The sequence below is a fragment of the Canis lupus genome, chromosome 2 (assembly GCF_003254725.2).
Source record: "Canis lupus dingo isolate Sandy chromosome 2, ASM325472v2, whole genome shotgun sequence".
Classification (NCBI taxonomy): Eukaryota; Metazoa; Chordata; class Mammalia; order Carnivora; family Canidae; genus Canis; species Canis lupus.
Window position 1 is genome coordinate 18354666 of NC_064244.1, and position 24394 is coordinate 18379059.

The 24394-nt window shown below is 34.9% G+C and overlaps 1 protein-coding gene and 1 long non-coding RNA gene across 4 annotated transcripts in view; one reads left to right on the forward strand and one right to left on the reverse strand.

The window, feature by feature from the left end:
- Positions 1 to 24394, forward strand: part of CUBN (cubilin) — a 258475-nt gene that overhangs the window by 45740 nt on the left and 188341 nt on the right. The window contains exons 20-26 of the mRNA XM_025445065.3: positions 1449 to 1614; positions 1955 to 2171; positions 6019 to 6149; positions 19854 to 20046; positions 21587 to 21747; positions 22151 to 22332; positions 23094 to 23250. Coding sequence (XP_025300850.1) covers positions 1449 to 1614; positions 1955 to 2171; positions 6019 to 6149; positions 19854 to 20046; positions 21587 to 21747; positions 22151 to 22332; positions 23094 to 23250 — 1207 coding nt within the window. The remainder of the gene's footprint in view (positions 1 to 1448; positions 1615 to 1954; positions 2172 to 6018; positions 6150 to 19853; positions 20047 to 21586; positions 21748 to 22150; positions 22333 to 23093; positions 23251 to 24394) is intronic.
- LOC112658816 (uncharacterized) overlaps positions 1 to 24394 on the reverse strand; it is a 47935-nt gene that overhangs the window by 6392 nt on the left and 17149 nt on the right. The window contains exon 4 of one of the 3 annotated variants that reach the window (XR_003135985.3): positions 1510 to 1644. The exons of the other annotated variants lie outside the window; for them this stretch is intronic. This is a non-coding gene — a long non-coding RNA (uncharacterized LOC112658816). The remainder of the gene's footprint in view (positions 1 to 1509; positions 1645 to 24394) is intronic. 3 annotated transcript variants of the gene reach the window in all.

Sequence of the window (24394 nt, forward strand, 5' to 3'; positions counted from 1 at the left end):
TGTGTTCATGGATTAGAAGACTTAATGTTGTTCGGTTGGCAATACTCCCCAAGTGTATCTAAAGATTCCATTTAATCCCTATTAAAGTCCCAGCTGGCATGTTCTGCAGAAATTCACAAGCTGATTGTAAAATTCATATAGAAATGCAGAATAACCAAAGCAGTTTTGGAAAAGAAGAGCCAAGTTGGAAGACACACACTTAACCAATTTCAAAACTTAGAACAAAGCTACAGTAATAAAGACAGTATGTTGAGTGAGGATAAAAATATGGAACAATGGAACAGAATTGAAAATTTAGAAATAAACCCATAGCTTTACGGCCAACTGGTTCTTGAAAGGGCTCCAAGACATTTCAGTAGGAAAAAAATAGTATTTTCAGCACTATTTGATGAAAATGCAAAATTATGTAAGTAGGCCCTTTCCTTACACCACACATAGAAATTAACTAAAAATGGACAATAGACCTAAATATGGGAGCTAAAACAGTGAAACTTTTGAAAGAAAGCAACCTGTGTATTTGTGACCTAGGTTAGGCAAAGCCCTCTAAGATAGGACACAGAGAACAAACAATAAAATAAAAAATAAAAAATTGGACTTCATCATAATTAAAAACAATCTAATTTTTAAAGTGGGCAAAGAATCTAAATATATATTTATTCAAAGAAGATACACAAATAGCCAATAAGCACATGAGAAGATACTCAATATCACTAATCTTCAGTGAAATACAAATCAGACCATAATGAGATACTGCTTCACAAACAAGAATGGCTATAATCAAGAAGTCACAAAATAGGGAGTATTGGCAAGGATATAGAGAAATTGGAAAATTTTTACACTTGTACACTGCTAGTGAGCATATAAAATGATATAGCCACTTTGGAAAAAAGTTCCAAGTTCTACAAGAAGCTAAATATTTGATCCAGAAATTACCATTTATCTATCATTCGATCCAGCAATTCCACTCCTATGTGTATATCCAAAGGAAATGAAAATATATATCCACACAAAAAATTTGCATTTAAGTGACTACAATCATTATTCTTGGTAGACAAAACATAGAAAAAATATAAATATCTACCAATTGATGAATGGATTATTAAAATGTAGCATATCCATACAGTGGTATATTATATAGCATTAAAAAAGAATGAAGAGATGACATGTTACATGGATGAATTTTGAAAACTGGCTAAATTAAATCACACAAGACCATGTAGTGTGTGATTTTATTTATTTGAAATACCCAGCATTGACAATCTGAGCTTGGAGTTTGAAGGAAATGAGGAATGACTGCTAAGGGGTATGGAATTTCTTTAGAGGTGACTAAAATTTATTTTTATGACATTGATAAAAAAATTTCAGAAATAATTATTCTTAAAAGCAGTTTTCCAAAATAATATTTAACAAAATAAACTTGAATATATCCCCCCCCTTTTTTTTCTTAGATTGGTAGCAGTTCCATTTTGGGTTCTCCTGAAAATAAAAAATATTGTGGCACAGACATACCTTTGTTTATAACATCTGTGTACAATTTTCTTTATGTCATATTCGTGAAAAGTTCTTCTACTGAAAATCATGGTTTCATGGCTAAATTCAGTGCTGCAGATTTGGGTAAGATATTGACATTTTCCTGCTTTGCCTCTTAACAGAAAAAGTAAATAGCAGAAGTAAATAATTATAGAAAATTCATCTACACTCTGTAGATGTGTAGCTATCTACATTCTAAAAATTTTAAAGTACACTCAAAGCAAAGAAAAAATATATTTCCTAGTCAGTACATATTCAGAGTTAACTGATTTTTATTAATAAGAGAAAAAGATTATCTTACGTGGCATATGAGGAACATTTATCTTTTTCAGGTTTTAAGAGGTTATGATCAGATTACTTTATTTTGAATTCTAGGTAGCTTATTGGTTAGTTGTTCTAATAATTATTATTTTTGTTTTAACAGCATGTGGAGAAATTCTTACAGAGTCAACAGGAATCATTCAAAGTCCTGGCCATCCAAATATCTACCCTCATGGGATCAACTGTACCTGGCATATATTAGTCCAACCTGGCCACCTAATTCATTTGATATTCAGGAAATTTCATCTGGAGTTTCATTACAATTGCACAAATGACTATTTGGAAGTTTATGACACTGGTTCTAATACATATCTTGGGAGGTAAAAACATTTTGTTTTTATTTTTATAAAAAAATAAAAACTTCCTACTTTCTTGCTTTCCTACTGCAGTGAAGGATGTTAAAAACTACCATGTTGTGTTATAAAAACCAGATGAGATCTTCACATTCCTCAATGACCATTTCTACATCACTACCGACAACTCTATAGTCTTGGTCTTCAGTAATTAAGTTTTGACCTATGTGTATACCCATGAAGGCATTACCAAAATCAAGATATTATACATATCCATTACTCCTAAAACCTTCTTTCTTCCTATAATTCCTCCCTTCTCATCCCCATCCCCAGGAAGCCACCAATCTTTTCTATTGCTATAAATTAGTTTGTATATTCTGGAATTATATAAAAAATGGAATTATACTATATGTACTCTTTTTTGGTCTGGCTTTTCTTAGCATAATCTTTTGTTGTTGTTGAACTTCTTGGATCTTAGGATTTATAGTTTCATCAAATTGAAAATTTTTTGGCCATTAATTCTTGAAATGCTTTTTCTGTCTCTTTTTCCCTTTGGGGACTCTGATTACAGGTATCTTAGGTCATTTGAGATTGTCCCACAGCTCATTGATGAACTCGGCTCATTTGATTTTGAGTTTTTGTTCTGCATTTCATTTTGGAAAGTTTCTATCACTGTGTATTCTAGTGCACTAATCTTTTCTTCTGCAAAGACTATTCTGCTATAAGTCCTACAAAGTATATTTTAATCTTAGACATTAGTTTTCATTTCTAGAAGTTCAATTTGGGCCATCTTTTATATCTTCCATGTCTCTGCGCATTAATTTTTTTCCCTTCGCTTCTTAAATCTGTTTTTTTTTTTTTTTCCTAAATCTCTTGGGTTTTTGTTGTTGTTGTTGTTTTTTTTTTTTTTTTTTTTTTTTTTTTACAATCCTGGGGTCTTTCATTTTCTTTACATTTATCATGCCATGAATTCATAGGGAATGGGTTCCAGCAGTTCAGGCTCCTTTCCATTGGTTCTCACAAAGTGTGCTTCTCTGGGTGGGGCAGGCTGGTGCTTCAGTTGGACCCAAGTACCTACTTTTTGGCTTTTTTTTCTGATCATTTTCCTTCACACGCTTCAGGAAGCTATCTCGGCTCTTTGAGTGTTTAATCTGCTCAATGTGGACATTAATTCTCTTGGCAAGAATCTTGCCCTTAACTTGTTTGTTTACAACAATGCCAACAGCATGCTGAGTAACATTGTAGACTCTTCCAGTTTTGCCATGGTAACATTTGTGGGGCATTCCTTTTTAAACAGTGTCCATTCCCTTGATGTCCACAATATCATCTTTCTCATAGATCCGCATGTATGTGGCCAAAGGAACAACTCCATGTTTTCTAAAAGGCCTAGAGAACATTAGCGGGTACCTCTCCTTTTTCCCTTTGTGCTGGTCATTTTGGCGTATTACTGAAAGATGGTAGTTCCTGCCGAAAGGACTATTTTAATGTTTTTTTTTTTTTATCTGCTAATTCAATCATCTGTGTTATTTCTTGGTGTGTTCTGATTAATTAATTTTTCTTCTCATTATGGGTTCTACTTTCCTTCTTTTCATGCCTGGTAATATTTGATAGGACGCCAGACATTTTCAATTCTGTGTTTTTGTACACTGGACATTATTGCATTCCTCTATGTATTTTTGAGCTTTGTGGGTTTTTTATTTAATTTCTAGTGAGTGAACATACAGCAAAATAGTAGTTTCAGATGTACAATGTAGTGATTCAAAACTTCCATACAACACCTGTGTCATCGCAAGTGTACTCCTTAATTTCCATCACCTGTTTAATTCATTCCCCTTCCCCCTCTCCCTTTCTGGTAATCATCAGTTTATTTGCCATAATTCAGTGTCTGTTTCTTGGTTTGTCTCTCTCCCTTTCTCTTTCTCTCTCTTTTTCCCTTTGCTCATTTGTTTCTTAAATTCCACATATATTGAGCTTTGCTTTGGAAAGCGTTGTTCTGGGCAGCCCGGGGTGGCACCGCGGTTTAGCGCTGCCTGCAGCCCGGGGTGTGAGCCTGGAGACTCGGGATCGAGTCCCACATTGGACTCCCTGCATGGAGCTTGCTTCTCCCTCTGCCTCTTTCTCTCTCTCTCTGAATAAAAAAAAAAAAGTGTTGTTACTTGGAAACAGCTTGATCATTACCAGTTTTGCTTTCAAACTCATTTATTGTCTCGGAAGAATCATTGTCCTTCATTGCTTGGTATCTAGTATCTTGAGACCCACTGCTTTATACATCTTTGTCCAGATTTTCAGTTGTTTCAGGTGAAAAGTTATATCCCACCACTGTTTTACATCTTTGTTGGAAATGGGTGTCTCTAAATTTCCTTTTTATTTCTTCTTACATTTCTTTAAAAAAAAAAGATTATTTATTTGAGAGAGAGACAGAGATAGTGACAGAGATAGCATGAGAGAGTAGCAGCAGGGAGGAGAGGGAAAAGCAGGATCTTTGCTGAGCAAGGAGTCTGATGCAGAGCTTGATCCCAGGCCCTGGGATCATGACCTGAGCCAAAGGCAAGTAGTTAACCAACTGAGCCCTTCCTTCTTACATTTCATTTTCTTTTTTCTCATTTTAAACATTTTCCCTTTATTCATTATTTTCTTAAATGTATTTCTTCTCCTAGTTTTATCCTCACTCTTTATGTTTTCTTATTCTTAATCTTTCATTTTTAAAACTTTCTTTTTCTGAGTAAAATTTAGCAAAAATTTAACATGGCTTGGTAACCAAACTTTTACTTCTGCATAGGCCATCTGTTTAAAGATAATAGAGTCCACCTCTATAGGGCTCACTATTCTAGGTACTGTTCTAAACCCCTTATAAGGGGAGGAGGGCAGGGGGTGGGGGTGAATGGGTGACTTGCACTGAGGGGGGCACTTGACAGGATGAGCACTGCATGTTATTCTGTATGTTGGCAAATTGAACACCAATAAAAAATAAATTTATTATTAAAAAAATAAAATAAAATCTGAACTTTAAAAAAATACTAAAAACGAATGAAAAGTACAATGAGTGAATTGTATGGTATGTGAATTTTGCATCAATAAAATTAAAATTTTTACATAATAAATGAAAAAAATAAACCCCTTATATACAGTATGCTAACTCATAAAATTCTCAGAATAACCCTATGAAGTAAAGTCCTATCATGATCCCCATTTTAGAGATGAGAAAACTGAGGCATTGAACTGAGTGATCCGCTCAAAGCCATAATGCCTCCAAGTGATAGAATTGACTCTAGAGGTTGTGATCCATGAGTTTATGGTATATGTTTTCCTTTTATTATGTAAGTTTATTTTATTTTTATTAATAAGTTCATTAATATGCTATATGGTGACTTAATAGAGTTAGCAATTTCTTATTTCATTAAGCTTCTTATGCATGACAAGCCACACAGCTGGGTACACACATATAACTATTTCAGGGAAGTATTCATAAATAGGATGATCTTCAGCAATTTTGTAAATGCTTCGTGCCTGGGATCCCTGGGTGGCGCAGCGGTTTGGCGCCTGCCTTTGGCCCAGGGCACGATCCTGGAGACCCAGGATCGAATCCCACGTCGGGCTCCCGGTGCATGGAGCCTGCTTCTCCCTCTGCCTGTGTCTCTGCCTCTCTCTCTCTCTCTCTGACTATCATAAATAAATAAAAATTAAAAAAAAAAATCCTGAAAGCCTGCAAAGAAAAAAATCTTTAAAAAAAAAAAAATGTTTCGTGCCTGAAATATATTTATTTTTAAAGGTTAATAGGGTATATTATTATTTTATTTTACATGTCTTAATTTTTAGTATATCATTTCAAGTATACTAAGTTTTTAAATCTGTGTTCTTTCTTGGTTTCAAACAGATATTGTGGGAAATCAATCCCACCCTCTCTTACCAGTAGTACCAACTCATTAAAGCTTATATTTGTGGCTGACTCTGACCTCGCTTATGAAGGCTTTTTAATAAACTATGAAGCAACTGATGCATCATCAGGTAACAGAACAACATTGTATACTTGGTTTTGCTCACTATGAGAATACTCCATCCCCAAACTCATGGCACATGGCACACAATGAAAGCTAATTCAGAAAAGAGTGTAGTGACTTCAGTGCCTCCATATTAAAAATAATGATTAGATCAAAGTATTGTATCAATGTTAAATATTCTAATTAAAATAATTACATCGTGCTCTGTAAGAGAATGCTTTTGTTCTTAGGAATGACACATTGATGTTTTTAGGAGTAAAAACATGTCATGTCTCCAAAATATTCTCAATTGGTTCAGATAACTGAATGAGTAAGTTAGAGAAAGAGACAGACATAAAGCAATGAGGGAAAAATACAAATAAGTAGTAAATCTAGGAAAAGAGAATTTGGGAGCTAGTTCTTACAACTTTTCAAGTTTAAATATCTTTCAAAATGAAAATTACATATGAGACTAAATACTAATTTTAAAAAATTAGAGGAAGATTCCCTAGATGCTTATATTTTAAAGCTCCTACTCCCATAAATAAGTAAATAAATAAATATTTAAAAACTTCCACTTAGAATCCCTCCCTAGTTTCTCATTTATTTCTTTTCAGAGTGGCTGGCCACTATTCTTTATTTCATACAAAACTGCTGTTCTCTGGTAGTTCAAGTTCTATGTGTGGGTAGTATAGCTTTAGATTTCTCCAGAATCCTGAGTGTGAGTGAAGCAGATACTATTCTTTCCTGAGGGCCCCTTTCTAGGAGATGTTTTATTATCCAGCTAAAGCACATGGGAAATTGAATCCCCAGCAATCATCATACTTTATGTTAAACGATTGATGTAGTCACTGGACTTTGTCCAGGTATTCAACATCCAATGACCAAAATTGGCTTTTTAAGAAATTACAGTGTACACACAATTTTCCATACTTCTGTAATTTTATCTGCCTCATAGATTTGGCCCAAACCACGCTGAATACTAAGATTAGGATTTGGAGCCAGTCCCTTGAACTCTTTGGGCCACAGTTTTCTCATCTATAAAATTAAGGAGTTGGATTTGATAACCTCTGAGATGTCTTCTGGCTCAAATCAACCATGAACACAAGTTTAATTTGCTGCATGAATAAATTAGCTGTGTCTTAGATAGCATACAAGGCTGGTGGGGCCTGCTGGAAATATGGAAATCTTCATAACAATGTGCAAAGTAAGACATAGCACTGTGATGACTAACACAGCCCCACTAATACCACACTAGCTTACAAGGCAGTAGCAAGTACAGTAAGAACCACAGGAACCAAAATCATCTGGCAGGGAGGATATTCAAGTTAAATTTTAATTTAAAAAAAGGTTTTCAGAAAGACAAAATACAGATAAAGAAAGTTGAGAGAAAGGAAGGAAGCAATCTGGAGAGAAAAAGAAGCTGATAAAGAAATACAACATGGGGCACCTGGGTAGCGTAGTCAGTTCTGCTTTTGGCTCAGGTCATTATCTCAGAGTCTTGGGATCTAGCCTGGCATAGTCATTGGGCTCCCTGCTCTCCCCTCTCCCTGCTCGTGCTCTCTTTCTCTCTCTCACATAAATGAAATAAATAAATAAAAAGAAAGACAACACAAGAAAGATATTTGACAAAAAGAGGAGGGAACCCTGAGATGGCAAACTCAAAAGACTCTTCGATCTGCCTGCCTGGATGATAATCATTACTTTGGCCTCCGTCTGGTCCAGACAAGGGAGTATTTGCTTTCCAACCTTGGCTAAGCCCGGTTGGCCACTGTGCTCCTGCCCTTCACTGGGTGAACTCATCAGTCCAACTATTAGTCAGATATTCTAAACAGCAATTGGATGATGGACCCAGGAAGCCATATGGCACACTCAACTTACCATTTTGAAGCCTGTCTCAGTTTTCTATTGGGCAGAATGTGAGTGGCTGGCTGTCGTGAATTGTTGAGGGTGACCGTGAGGACTGCTGATGGGGGCTGGGAGACTGGTGTAGGGATTGTGCTAGTGACTGCCAGCCAGTGGGCTAACCCTCCAGGCAGCATGAGTCCTAGGGAGCTGCCCACCTGGAAATAGGAGGTGTTCGGTTGCATTCTTTTCAGTTGCCACTTTATTTTTTTGTATTTTCTGCAGAAAACAGAAACAGGAAAAAAAAAAAAAAAAAAAACCAAAGGAAACTTAATCATTGGCCCTCATCCTATTTTATTGCTCTAGCAGAAGTTATTTTCAGAGCAATAATGGCAATATTTGGTTGGTGATTTCTAGTTCACAGCAGGTGTGAGGTTCTCTGCTGAAGTCTTTCCTGTCTTTATCTGATAAAGGTTAAATTTCCTGACTTGAATCCAGTTACTTTCCCATCTGTATTTCATGCCATGGGGCTATGATGTCAGCTCCCAAATATGTGTTTGGGAGGAAAGAGATTGGTTTCTGGTCATTACTTTGACTGTCTCCCTCATCACTGTTTCTGTCTGTGTCCAGATGTGCCTGGGATAGAGACGAAAAACTAACAAGTAAAATGGTTTTGGGTAGAAATCCTGAAGAATGTTTTTGTAACATTATGAGAGTAGCTTTTAAATGTTTACTTATTTAAAGTACCAAATATTTGAAATTTGGAAGAATATAGTTGATTAGCTAGCTAACTTTACTAATTTAAATTGTAATTTTATACTGTTAGCATCTCCTGCATATGCATTAAAATAATCTTACCAAGAGAAGACTTTAAAGATATAAGAAAGAACAGAGAAGTGCTCTTGATGCCTTTCTACTTTAATATTAGACAAAAATCCATATAACACTTAGTCCAATGTTTTTCACTGAAACATTCATGCCTCATTAGTGGGTCATGAAGTTAACTTACTAGGTTGCTATCTGCTTTTGTTCAAAGTATGGAACAGAATAGAAAGGAATGGAATAGAAAGTATCAGTTTATCATACAAAGTTTGATGTTGCCTCATGAAACCTGTTTGCAATATCTGTGTGTGTGCATGACTGATGTAAATGTATTTTTATGGTGTGTCAGAAAGTTCAAAACACAAATCCAGTATAATCATTTATTTTTTTTAATGAGGGGAAAGCAAAGAGGATGATTGAAGTTTCCTCTCAAGAATGCACAGCTAGTTGGTTTAGAAGCTAAACCAAAATAATCCAGTCCCAACATCTAATCCATTTGTTTCATCGTGTCCAGATGAGCCCTTGGAATTGCTTTAGATGAATTACACTTGGTGTGGCTGGTAACATTCAACTTTTAGTATGGAAGGACTCTAGTTAGTTTTTTCATATTTTCTGCAATTAAAGGTGGGGGAGAGTGCTCTACAGTTGCCTGGGAAATGGTCAGTAAGTGTCAGACCCACATCAAATACGGTTAAAAGTGGGCATTTGTGGGCTTTTCCAACCTCCCCATTCCCAGTTCAGAGTTCCCACTCTTACCCCATAGTCTATTTTTCAACAGTTGCCTGGAATGAGCCCAGAAGAGGCATCTAAGAGTGAGAAGTTAAGTGGTTACTGAACAGGGAAAAGAGGGTTTCTTTAGAAGAAGTGAATAGGGAGTACTGTTTATATCTTCAAACTTCAGTCCAGGAGATCAGTGTTCTCAGTTCAGATCCAAATATGTCTAGGGTGAGTTTTCACCAATTCAAGTGGTTCTAAAAAAAACTTTGCAGTTCTTTAGATATTCTGGAAGTTAAGTCCCAGCACATAAGTTGCTATAGAACTACAAATGAGATGTAATGGGGAATTAGACTATACCTGGTCATGCTGGTACTTTCCATGCTACAGAAAGGCTGATGGTGAAGTCACAAGTTTGGGTTCTAGGCCAACCTTGACAGTACCTTGGAAAGTTCCAAGCTCCCTAGTTCTTTCCATCCACCTTGAATTCTGTATTTTCCGCTATGAAATATTCAGATATTTTCCCTCTGGGAAAGGTGTTTAGTTAGTCTATTGATCTTTTAAAGATTTACTTTCTCATTGATCAGTATGTTCTCATATCTTTGTATATATGGGTATCCCAGCACTTTACATCTCAGTAGATTTGTCTTATTTAATTTATTACATTTCTTCATCCTTAGAATGAATGTGCTAGATGAAAAATTTGTGATATTCCTGGTCTTCTGCTCACCTTCATTTCTAGATTGACATGTCCTGCATGGAGAAAGCAGGGATTGTTAAAGAACACAGGATTTGGAAGAGGGACGACATGGGTTTGAGTTTTATCTCCGTCATGTCTGAACTAAGTGATGTTCAGAACTTAACCTGCAGGAGTCTCAGATTGCTTGTCCATACCTCTCTAAAAAGTGGACATTGTGATACATAGCTGTTTTACATAGGAAAGATTAAATGAGACATTCTATGTGAAAATTACCTAGTAGCTGTAAAGCACCATAAATGGTCCAGCTTTAAACTGGAATTACTGGAGCCCAAGTACAATTTCACAATAGCTGAGTTGGTAAGTTAGCTTATATTCATATCATTTCAATTAGTACCCTGTTAGGGAAATGAAAAAGCCATGGCCATGACTGCCTAGCAGCAAATTGTGGCAAAATGTTCGATTTTGGTTAAGGAAGTTCCTTTTTTCCTAAAAGAGAAACTGAACCTGAAATTTTATCTTCCCTGAAGTCCTCACTCTGAATAATGTTAACCAAACATGTCAGTCGAAGCAGGTGGTAGTTCCTGGGTTGACTATTTATTTAGTATATTTTTAGAAAGTCTGAGGTCATATGGATTCATGCAGACACAGAAGTCTCATAAATGATTTCAGGAAGCATCACCTATAGATTGATCCCTAATATAATTGGATAATCATGTAAAATATCTCAGATGGCAAAGCAGGGAGGTAGTGGAGGAGTTACCCACAATCTAGGGGCTCCCAAGGTGATACATTCCTCTGCTACAGGATCAGTTCATCCTCTTTCTGTCTCTTGGATTGTAGAGGAGTATTATCTACGTTTAGAATTTTCCTTTTTGATAATGAACTGAATGCTATGTTATTAAAACTTACTTGAAAATGCTTAGTAGAGGCAGAGATCCATTTTTAGACAAATAATAGTTCTGTGATTTTGTAATGGTTCACAGAGGACATTTGTATATGTTCTCTTTTCTTTCTTTACTTCTTTTTGGTTCTTGTTGGAGTTGGTCAGAAAGAAAGATTATGTGAGGCCTGCTCATAGTTGTTTTTGATCCTCAGAGATGTGCTTTTCCATTGCTAGTTCAGTTGAATATACTGGATGGAAGAAATATATTTTTCCCCTTCATCTCTTTGTAAATGTTAGACCATAATAAAAAAGGAAACTGCCATTGGATATAAAGAAATGGCATTTTTAGTGGTGCGTGGGTGGTTCAGTCAGTCAAGCATCTAACTCTTGATTTTGGCTCAGGTCATGATTTCAGGGCTGTGAGATTGAGCTCCATGTCAGGTTTCATGCTGAATGTGGAGTCTGCTTTAGATTCTCTCTCCCTCTCTTTCTTCCCTTTCCCACCCCAACTCCCTCTCCCTTGAACATGAGAGCACATACATGTGCATGCTCTCTCTCTAATAAATAAATAAATAAAAGGTATTTTTATGTTTACATTTTGTATAGATATAATAAACATCAGGCAAAACATGAATTTCCTTTTGTAGAACTAGATCCAGTTTTAATTGTTTTTGCTTTATTGTGAAGCAGAAGAGAACACCAAACCCAAGCGTTAGTACATCTCAATATTAATATTATTCTAGAAAGAGCCATTTATGCCATGAAGGGGAAAGAACATAAATGATGTACAAACTTAGGTAATAGATAAGAGGAGTTACTAACGTCTCCAGAAATAGATGCAGTAAGTTCAGAAATCCATTGTTTTTCTCTCCACAAAACCAGACATGTGAATCTCATAAAACTACAACCAAACTTTAATATTAAATATTCTATTTAGTATTTATAATGAATGTACCTTCAAAATAATTTTTATTTCTGTTTTAGTTTTATTTATTATTTATTGGATAGCTGAATTATGTATTAGCTTTACTTTAAAGAACTCAACCTGTCTTTGCATGGAACCTTCAAACTTTTAATATAACAGAGATTTTTATTTCATAATTTCATAAAGTGAAAGTCATCTGTAATTTCAACAAATATGTGTATGCATATTATCACTACTCCATTCAAGATGTAGAACAACTTTGGTATCCCCCAAAATATCCTAGAGTTCTTTTGATCGACCCTTCTACAACCTCCATCTCAACAACTGCAGACCTGCAGTTCACTATGAACTAGTTTTTTTTTTCTGTTCCAAAAAGCAAATATGGGTGGGAACATACAGTATGCACCCTTTTATACCTGGCTTCTTTCATTTAGCATAATGCTTCTGAAATATGTTCATGTCTTTCCACTAATAAGTAGTTCTTTTTTGTTTAATTGCTGAATTGCCTTCTATTGAATATATCATTATTTGATTATCTAGTCACTTATTTTGGGGAAGTTGGATTGTTTCCAGTTTTTGGTATTATGAAAAGAAACTGCTGTGAACATTGATGTACAGTTTTTGTGTGTGTGTGTACTTATGTCATCGGTTCTTTCAGATAAATATCTAAAAGTAGAATTTCTTTTAGGTCATATGGTAATTCTATGCTTAATTTTATGAAAAAATGACAGGCTGGTTTTTGTCCCCAAAGTGATTATACCATTTTATATTCTTACCTGCAGTGAATAAGAGCTACACTTTCTCCACATCTTTGCAACACTTGGAATTGTCGATCTTTCATACTTAGCCTCTAGCAGTTGTGCAGTAGTAGTGCCTCATTGTTGTTTTAATTCACATGTCCCTGATGACTAATAGTGCTGAGGACCTTTTTACATGCTTATGGACAATTTATACATCTTCTTTGATTAGGTGTCCATTAAATCGTTTGGTTCATTTTTGTGTTGTCTTATTATTGTCTTAAGTTATATATTCTGGAAACAAGTATGTCCTTTGTCAGAGAAATGCATTACGAATGTTTTCTCTTTGTGTACAGCTAGCCTTTCTTTTATTTTCCTTAAATGGTATTGTTTGAAGGGCAGAAGTATATGTCCTGTTTTTCCTTTTATGGTTAGTGTTTTTTGTATATTGTCTAAGAAATCTGTGCCTACCAAAGTGGTGAGAATTTTTTCCTGTGCATTTTTTTAAGATTTTATTTATTTATTCATGAGAGACGAGAGAGAGAGAGAGACAGAAAGAGAGAGAGAGAGAGAGAGGCAGGGACACAGGCAGAGGGAGAAGCAGGCTCCATGCACCGGGAGCCCGACGTGGGACTCCATCCCGGGTCTCCAGGATCACGCCCTGGACTGAAGGCAGCGCTAAACCACTGACCACCTGGGCTGCCCTTTCCTGTGCACTCTTCTACAAATTTTATAGTTTAAAGTTTCACATTTATGTTTATGATCCACTTGAGTTAATTTTTCTATATCAGATGTGAATTATGTGTCCAAGTTAACAAATGGTATTTAATTGTTCAAACACTCTTTGTTGTAAAAAAGGTCTTTTTTTTCACTGAATTACCTTTACATTCTTGTTGGACATTGATTGCCTGTGTATGTTTGGGTCGGCTTCTGGAATCTGTATTCTATCCCACAGGACATTATATTATAATATTACATAATTTTATAGTGTGTCTTAAAATCAGGAAGTATAAATACTCCAGATTTTTCAAAGTTGTTTTGATTATCCTAGATCCTTTACATTTCCATATATCTTGTAGAATCAGCTTTTCAATTATTACTTAAAAATCTACACCAAACCAAATCAAAACAAAACTTATTGGGAATTTGATGGAGATTATGGTAAATTTATAGATCAATGTAGAGACAAAGTGTCTTAAATGGAGTCTTCCAACCCATAAACATATTTTACTTCTCCATTTGTTCAAATATTTTAAAATTTGTTTCACCAATGTTTTAAAGATTTCACTATAGAGTTTTTGCATATTTCCATTAAGCTTATTATCAAGTGCTTTTTGTTTTTTATGCAATTATAAATGATTATTTAAATTTTCTTTTTCAGTTGTTTGGCTCATATTTGCAAGTTAAATTGATTTTTGCATATTTTCCTTCTATACTGTAACTCTGTTAAACTCAGTTATTCTGGTAAGCTATCTGTGAATAAGAACAGCTATATTTTTTTCCTTTCCAATTTCTCTCTCTCTCTCTCTCTCTGCCTTATTGCTGTGATTAGCAATATTCTAATTCTTCTGTATTATGTTGAATGGAAAGGATGAGTTTGAACATATTGACCTTGTTCTTAATCTTAACAGGGAAGCATTTATCCTTTATTATATAAGTGTCATGTGAGCTTTGGGTTTTTCATAGGTGCCTTTCTTCTTCTTTCTTCTTTTGCTATTGCTCTCTTTTCTTTTCAGCTTATAGAATATTTTTAATACTCTTTCATTTCCTTCATTGGCTTTTTTTAAAAAGATTTATTTATTTATTTAGAGCATGAGCAGGGAGAGAGGCAGAGGGCAAGGGAGAAAGAATCTCAAGCAGACTCTGCTCTGAGCATGGAGCCCAATGAGGGCCTCCATCTCAGGCCCCTTTGATCATGACTTGAGCAGAAATCAAGAGTCTGATGCTTAACCTACTGAGCCACCCATGTGCCCCTCTCACTGACATTTTAATTGCACCTCTTTTTTATGTATTTGCTCAAGAGCTAATAAAATGCTTTCTTCACTTAAGAGTAAGACTGCTGAGAGTTAATATGCTACTACTTCACACCTCATACCTTATGTTTTATAGCTAACACTGCATTTCACACACTCTCACTTCACAAATGTAATAATCTCATAATAGTATATAATTCTGTCTGCCCCCTTCTTTGTGCTACTTTAATTGTATCTTTTAATTCTACTTAAGTTGTAAACTCCACCTTAATATTATTTTTGCTTTAAATGATTAACTTTTTAAAGAAATGATGAGAGGAAAAACAATCTTTATATTTATTCAATTGTTTGCCATTTCTGGTTTTCTCCATTCTTTCTTATAGATACATGTTTCTCTTTGTTGTAATTTGTCTTTGGTGTGACAGACATTGTAATTTTTTATACAGTATAGGTCTTCTAGTGATGAATTCTCTTAGCTTCTGTTTGTCTAAAAATGTCCGTTCTGCACTCTCATTTTGAAAAACTTTTTCTGGAAGTGCCTGGATGGCACAGTTGGTTAAACTTCTGACTCTTGGTTTTGGCTCAGGTCATGATCTTGGGCTCCATGCTCTGCATGGAGTCTGCCTAAGATTCTCTCTCCCTCTCCTCCTGCCCCTCCTGCTCCTGCTCTTTCTCTCTCTCTCTCTCAAATAAATAAATACATCTTTAATTTTTTTTAAAAAAGAAAAACTTCGGAGATCCCTGGGTGGCTCAGTGGTTTGGCACCTGCCTTTGGCCCAGGGTGCGATCCTGGAGCCCTGGGATTGAGTCCCGCATTGGGTTCCTGGCATGGAGCCTGCTTCTCCCTCCCTCTGCCTCTCTCTCTCTCTCTCTCTCTATGTCTATCATAAATAAATAAATCTTTAAAAAAAAAAAAAGAAAAACTTTTCTGGATGACTAAACTTTTTTTTTCTCTCAACACCTTAAAAATGTATTCCACTTTCTTCTTGCCTCCATTGTTTCTTTCTTTTTTTTTTAATTTTTTAAAATTTATGATAGTCACAGAGAGAGAGAGAGAGAGAGGCAGAGACATAGGCAGAGGGAGAAGCAGGCACCATGCACTGGGAGCCCGACATGGGATTCGATCCCGGGTCTCCAGGATCACGCCCTGGGCCAAAGGCAGGTGCTAAACCGCTGCGCCACCCAGGGATCCTGCCTCCATTGTTTCTAATTAGAGTCTAGCTGCTATTCATATCATGGTTTCCCTGTGTATAATATGTTATTTTTCCTCTAGTTCCTTTATTTTTCTTATATTTGTTTTTTAATAGTTTAAGGTACCCAAGTGTGATTTTCTTTTATTTATCTTGCTTAGGATTAACTAAACTCTTTGAAGCTAATTTGATTTTTTTTAATTTGAGAGAGTTTTAGCCACTATATATATATATATATTTTTTTAAACCTATTTTCATTATCTTCTTCTAGGTCTCCAATTATATGTATGTTAGACTATGTTTTTTTTCCAAGTTTTGAGAATCTGTTCATTTTTCTGCATGGTTTTCATCTTTTTTTCTTCAGATTAAATCATTTCTATCGATAAACCTTCAAGTTCAATGATCCTTTTTCTTCTACTCAAAGTTTCAATTTAGCCCATTCATGAATTTTTAAATCTCAGTATATATATATATATATTTTTTTCTAATTTCAGTAGATGTATCATACAGTGTCATATTATTTTATTATTTTCAGGTCACTTAGTATACTGTGAAGTTATAGAATTTCCATATGATTCTTTTAATAGGTTCCTTTTTATGTATATTTACCACTGAGTGTATGTTTTTCTTTAAGTCTTTGAGCATATTTTTAGTAGTTGCATTAAAGTTTTTGTCTGCTAGTCTAATATCTGGGCCATCTTCGAGTCACAAGTTCACATCTTTTTCTTGACTATGATTTATATTTCTCTGTGTATTTGTATTAGTAGCAGTTTCTGAGTTTTATTCTGGATATGGTGAATGATATGTTTAGAGACTCTGCTTTCTCTTCTCTTTCTCTGAAGCTTTATGGGAGTTCATATTTCACTGATTATCTTGTACTTGTATAGATTTGTACTTTTTATTTGTTAAGGCATATTTGTGAAAATCCTCAGGTGTTTCCTAAACCCTTGTTACTAGGTAGGTCTCAATCTCTAAGTTTCATCACTCCTGCAGGTCTTGTCAAGATTTATACTTTAGTAGGGAAACTCTGGAAAGCCTTACTCTTGATCATGGTCTTCATTTCTAAAGTGTGGCTTCCCTGGTGTCTCAACTGGGTGCTTGGCATGCAAATGAAGGGATTCTGATTGGTGGAGAACTCCATAGTCTCCCAGCATTGCCTGGCTTCTAGCTTCCAGTCTAATAGCATCTATTCTCTGGCATGCCCCTTGAACTCACTTCATGTATACCCAGCCCAGGCTTAGGAACGAATACATAGGAAACTTTATATCTCCTCTCTGTATACTTCTTCCTTACTAGAGCATTTTTCTGCAGTTCTAGCTCCTTTTACAGCCCTAAACTCAGATTCCTGCTTCCTCAGCTCAACAGAACTATCATTTACTACTTGGACTTCAGCAAATTGCTGTGATCAGAAAATTCTGCACAGGTAAAGAGCCAAGGAAACAGAGTCCCACCTCATGAATTTTCTGTCTATCACAGATCACAATCTTGAACTGCCCATTGCCCAGTGCCTCATCTATTTTGTCCAGTTTCATAGTTGTTATGGAGAGGGCCTAGTTTAGTACTAGTTATTTGTCATGGCTGGAAGCAAAAAATTCTATAGTTTAGATTGAATGAAGATGATAAAATTAATATTAAAGGATCTCAGTCTACTCAGGAGAGGACATAGGAAGGAGGGAGAGTAGAAACATGATGTGATAAAAGTAGAGGGGGTAATAGGATGGGGATAGAGTGGGAAAAAAATTAGATATTTGTCCCACCCTCTAGGTTTTCAATGTATTATGTAATATAATTTCAACAAATATTTATTAGATGTAATCTGAGCCAGATAATATAGTAAATGACAGTTAATAATTGTTAATAAGGTCCTGTTTCTATTTCCAGACATAGTGGAGGAAACGTACTCCCATAAAAACAATCAGTAACATATTTTTCTGGCTCAAAATTCTAATTGCATAAAGTTTTATTGAGCACAAGGAAACCAATTTTGCTTGATTTGGAGAAGTGTCACAGAGGAGGTGATATTTGACTTTCACCTTAAATGATGTATGAGTTTATTTGGGTACGCGAGGAACATTATCTCTAAGAGCAATTGATCTAGATATTTGATTGACTGGCTAAAGCTGTCTGAATGTGAGGGTGATCAATGAATCTGCCAGTTCTGTCAGTTCAGGGAGACTGGGTCATAGCTTTCATTTAATGTCCATTTGATCCATGAGTTTTTATCTTAGTAATATTCATTACCGATATGAAATATTTAATATACCGCTACTTCCCCCCCTTCTTTCTGCCCCCCTTACCTCTACATTGCCTTTTCTTCCTGCCTTTCCCACCCTTCCTTCCTCCCTCCCTCCCATCATTTTTTCCTCCTTCCTTCCTTTCTTGATTCTTGAAGAAATATTTCTTGGTGGACTATAGAAAAATATACAATATTCATATTTGAAGTTAAATATCACCTTCAATTGTTTTCAATAAAGTCAAGCCTTGCTTCCTTTATGTTTAAAATAGAGTAAGCCAAATATTTGAAGAATTCCTATTACCCTGAGGATTATATATAGGTAGTAGATCCTGTAATATTTTCTCTATATCTCTGTGCTCTCAATACCAGTGGCTTCTCTCTTCTTTTCTGAGTATGATTATGTAGCAGCAAATGGGGAATGTACACATCCAAATATCCTCATTTTCTTTTTTCACTCATAATAAAGTATAATAGTTTATTCTCCCCAAAACATTTTACTAGAAGGCCTGTGTCTACTCCTTGCCCCTAGATTTATGTTATACAGTTGAAGATACATTAAAAATACATTGAAACCAGATTTTCTTTGGAAAATATCTCAGATTTGAAGTGAATAGGAGATTGGGTTGGTTTTAAGTATAGAGTTTGATGGACTGAGTATATAAAGTTAAAACTCTTAACATAGAACAGTTAATATTGAATTACAACATAAAATTGCCCAAATACTGTTTTTTAAAGATTTATTATTTAATTGAGAGAGTGAGAGCAGAGGTGAGAGGCAAAGGGAGAGGGAGAGGGAGAGAGAGAGAGAGAGAGAGAGAATCTCCAGCAGACTTGATGTGGAACTTGATCCTATAACCCTGTGATCATGGCCTGAAGCAAAATCAAGAGTTGGATGCTTAACCGACTGAGCCACCCAGTGCCCCTTTAAATAGTATTTTAATGTTTTATATGAATGATCTAATTTAGTCTTCATCATTTATGCTTTACTTTTTATATACTTTTCTGAACTACTTTGAAACATAATGATGATTACTACCATTAATAGAGCACATACCATGTGACAAGCCATTTAACTGCATTATCTCTAACCCTTACTTATATAGTCAGAGATAGTTACCATCTCCCCTTGGGAGATGAGGCTCAGATGGGGAAGCAACTTGCCCAAGGTTGGATAGCTTGTCAGTGTTTGAGCTAGGCATTGATTTAAGGTCAATCTGATTCCTGACACTTATGTTCTGTTCTTCACATGGCTGAGGTATCTGCTTTGTCATTTCTCATAAATGCATGCTTTGACGAAAACCATTTTAAAGGCAAAAAGAAACCATTTTAAAGGAAGGTTATGAAAAGAAGAATATAACTGAATGATTTCTAGGCCCCCTCTGTGATCTCTGTCCAAATGTCCAAACCGAATGTTTAATATTTAGGGCAATGTGCATGGATTCAAAAAGTATAACACTTCCAAGGTCTAAGAAGTTATGATATATGTAACAATTTCCACTACATAGCTTAAGTTTACTATTAATAATTGTTTTTGCCTTTGAGATTTAAAAAAACTTTCTGAAAGGAAATCATTCTTTAGCATTCCAGAATGACCTATTGAAAATCAAGTACACTGGCACAAATTAATGAAGTGTATATACTTATGTATAGATCTTAAAAATGTAACTTGATATTTTCTGTTTTCTCTCTTGTGCTCTATTTTCACAGCATGCATGGAAGACTACACAGAAAACTCTGGGACTTTTACTTCTCCAAACTTCCCCAATAATTACCCCAACAATTGGAAATGCATTTATAGGATCACAGTGGAAACCAGCCAACAGATTGCATTACACTTCACAAATTTCGCTTTGGAGGAGGCCATTGGTGGACAGTGTGTAGCAGATTTTGTGGAAATCAGGTAAGGAAGGACCTTTATTTTGCCACCTTTTTCATTATTGGTTTTTATTCATAATCTTTCCTAGAAAATTAAAGAAAACACATGGAATTTCTCTGTAAAGCTCCCTGTTGGGCTCTTTCTTGAAGTATATAAAGCTTGTCATGTGGAATCTGATTTAACAGAAGAAAAATAGAAAGTTGCATAAGAATCAGTGGTTATTTTGAAGTGATTAGTTTTTTGAGAATATTTGAAAATAAATTCCAGATTTTATCTGGACAGATTAAACAGATGTACTACTACTCTGAAATTAGATATTTGCAATTATTGATTACCTACTTTATTTATGGAAAATCAATTTAAATTTTAAATTGTTTATTGTCTATTTAGTCTAATTATATCATGAAAATTATGGTAAGATAACCTTAAAGTTTTCACAAAGTTTTTTGTGTTCAAGTAATAAGAGTTTAGCTTGTGAATTTCAGTGTGATACTTTTTTTCTTTAATTTTTTGGTATTTAGAGAGAATGAATTTAAAAGTTACATTTGCAGTAAAGATAAGTTAACTTGTATATTGCTATCTACCCAGATCATTACACTGAATTAAATTAGGCTGGTCAGCTTAGTGTGTATTTGGTCAAATTTTTTATTTGGCCTTTCAAAAGCCTGGAATATTATATTCTTTTATAATAAATATTATTTTATGATGTAAAGTGAGGTACTAAAATAATAAATCACAATTTTATCATATAATGCCAGAATAATATAATTTCCTGAATTTATAATAATCATTAGATTTTAATGTTTAGTGAATCCCAACCCCTCTTTTTTTAGGCTTGAAAAAGCTACAGATTACAAAATAGATTTAAGACCCCAAAAGTTCTTGGGGAAGAATTATTTTCAAAATTTTGCTCAATATGTTGAATATAACATTAAATTTTGAAAAATTCAAATTAGAAGGAAATCACTGAACTTTTTTTCTGTAAAATTAAGCAAAATTTGTTTATACTGTTAATAATTATGGCTTCTTTATCTCATGTTCTCTGACACATCTGCCAGATGCTTCGTTTGAGGGTGAGACGATTAACCTCTTTCTCTCGGCTCAAAATTAATTTTATATGTCACATGAACCATAAATGAGATGGTTTATTAAGCTATTCAAATACTATTTATTTTTTTAAAGATTTTATTTTATTTATTTATTCATGAGAGAAATAGAGAGAGGAAGAGGCAGAGACACAGGCAGAAGGAGAAGCAGGCTCCACACAGGAGCCCGGTTGCAGGACCCAATCCCGGGACAGGGATCACGGCCTGAGCCAAAGGCAGATGCCCAACCACTGAACCACTCAGGTGCTCCTCAAATGATATTTATTAAAGTGAAAAATTGAAAACTTGAAATAGTGATTTAGGATATTTTTAAGAAAAAAAAAAGAATATTTTTAAGAAAGATTTGACGGACATAAACTGATCTGTTTGCAATCTCAAAATTCAAATAATATATATTAAATGTTTACACCGTAATATTATCAATAACCAACAGTGATCACATGTGTGTTTTGTCACAGAGATGGAGGCTATGAAACTTCACCACCCCTGGGAACATACTGTGGCTCAATTCCACCTCCAAGAATCATCTCTCACAGTAACAAACTATGGTTACAATTTACAAGTGACTTCCTGGGCTCAGGGCCTGGATTCTCAGCTTACTGGGATGGATCATTAACAGGTAAATGGCAAAGAGCTGTATTTTCTTGGGGAATCTAGTCTGATTGATTTCTTGATTCTTAGGCTGCCATGCTTTTATCCAATTTCTTCCAGCTGTATTTTTGTTATTACTATTTGTACTAAACTTCAGCTTTGCAAATATTTCTGAATTAATAGCAACTCTTTTGTTTTTGTTTTTGAGGATAGAATAAGAGGAAATGTCTTGGTTCCATGATATATTTCCTCAAGCTGCTCATCTTGGTTAGGGGAAGGAAAAAACATTGATATAGGCTAGCTACTCTTTGGTGATGCAGTTTTATCTGCAACAAAGGAGAGTAACAGTAGCCCCAATTTGATATAGACAAGAAAATTCAATTTTACCATAAAGAAAAAGATATAGATCATCATATCTCTTTCTCCTGTAGGTTGTGGGGGTAATATCACGACTCCCACTGGCGTGTTCACGTCTCCCAGCTATCCAATGCCCTATTACCACAGCTCTGAATGCTATTGGTTGTTGAAAGCCAGCCACGGCAGCCCATTTGAACTGGAATTTGAAGACTTTCACTTGGAGCATCACCCAAACTGCACTTTAGATTATCTGGCTGTATGTATGAAGTTCAGTTGTTTCTTTTGCTTCTCTCATTCCACCCACACACATAAATACATTTATTTGTATCTTTGAAACTTGGTAAAGGGGAACATTTAAAATATACACAAAAAATTCAAGTAAGATAAAAGAAAATTTGATGAAAATGATAGCCTTCTAAGTATGGCATGTATTATTGCATGGATTGGTACACTAAGTATTTAAAATATATTGAATATAGACTGTTAAGATATGGTTAAAAGCTCCCAAAAGGAGTTATGAGATCTATCATAATTATGATCTATGTAATTTCTACATATTCATTGAAAAATAATGATGTAGTGGACTATATTGGTGAATTACAGAAGATAACTGAAGTCATCCAGGTAGGACTCTTTATAGTAGCCACAATTCATTCTTGTCCATTAAAAAAATCTAAATAAAAACATGCATTAGAATGTCATAAATTATAAATTCTGAAATCAAAAGGCAAAGAGAATTACTGAAAACAGATATGGTCTTAAAAATATGTATTAGTCTTTCATTTTTAATCTTCAAATTTCTCCTGGGTTTGCACACTTACCACTATGCACAGCTGTGGGTACATGGCCCAAGCTCACTACCCAAGTTTATAGACATTTAAATATAATTTTTAAAGATATTCAGGGCTCTTCTTTTTTATATCGTGTATTTCGTGTATTCCTTTTCTTCTTAAGATTTGAGTCCTTAAATAATGTGTATAGCCATAATCATCTGACGTTTAAAATGTTTCATTAAAGGTATATGATGGCCCAAGTACCAGCTCTCATTTGCTAAGTCAGCTTTGTGGGAATGAAAAACCGCCTGTCATCCGTTCTACTGGAGACAGCATGTTTTTAAAATTCAGGACAGATGAAGATCAACAAGGAGGTGGCTTCTTAGCCAAATACCAACAGAGTAAGTATGCACGCTGGCTGCTTGGTACCTTTGGTGGGTTATCAGTCTCCTGATAATGAAACAAACAGAAATAAGGATAACCTAGTGGTTCGAGCAATTGAAATAAATCTTTGCTCTTTATGAAAAAGATTTAATTCTATTTCAGAGAAAAATGTGTAACATTAAATTTAATGCCATATAACTGAAGTATGTGATAAGCTATACAAAATGGAGTATTTAATATTGAGATAGTTGCCATTGGGCTAAAAATCAGTGTAACAGGTTAACAGGGAATGAGTTTTCATTTGTATCAAATATTACAGTCTTCTAATTAGACATTATTCCATTGCACATAGTATCTCCCACACTATTTTTTTTTTTTTGGTTTTGCACTTCAAATAGTATCTTAATTTTTATGAAGGGAAACTACAGGTCTTATAAATCATATATAAAGTCGGCACATTTTTTTTAAGATTTATTTATTTTAAAGAGAGTGTGTGCAAGTAAGGGAGGGGCAGAGGGAGAAGCAGAATCCTGAAGCAGACTCTCCGCTGAGTGCGGAGCCCCATGAGAAGCTGATCCCAGGACTCTGAGATCATGACCTGAGCTGAAATTGAGTCAGTCGCCCAAACAACTGAGCCACCCAGGCGCCCCTAGAATTAAATACTTTCTAATGTTAGTTTCCAAATGGATATAAACAAAGCTCCCTTGAATTTATGTTATTTAATAAACACTTGTGTTTGTGAAAGTACAGTTCCTTGCCCACTACCTAAATTTATCCATATTTTGACAGTTACCTAAAAATAGAATTGAAAGTCACTAGATCGAAAAAGTGAATACACAAAATCCCTTTGAATTAGTTGAAAGCGTATTAATGTTTGACCTTGATTATATGTGAATTTGCAAATATTCACATTTACTTACATGTGAGGGTTAGGCTGAATTTTAGATAGTTTTGAATACTGAGTTTTAATGATAAGATGCTTTATTTTTCAGAAGTTCATCATAGTATATGTAAAGCTCTCCTAAATTCTCTCAGTGATATATCTTTTTGGTTTTAACATAATCATTTCTCTAAATTTGTTACTGCTGCAGTAATTTGTTTCTTGGTTATAGTCAGATTGCTTATTAAGGATCCCCCTTTTATTCCTGTGATTGTTTTATT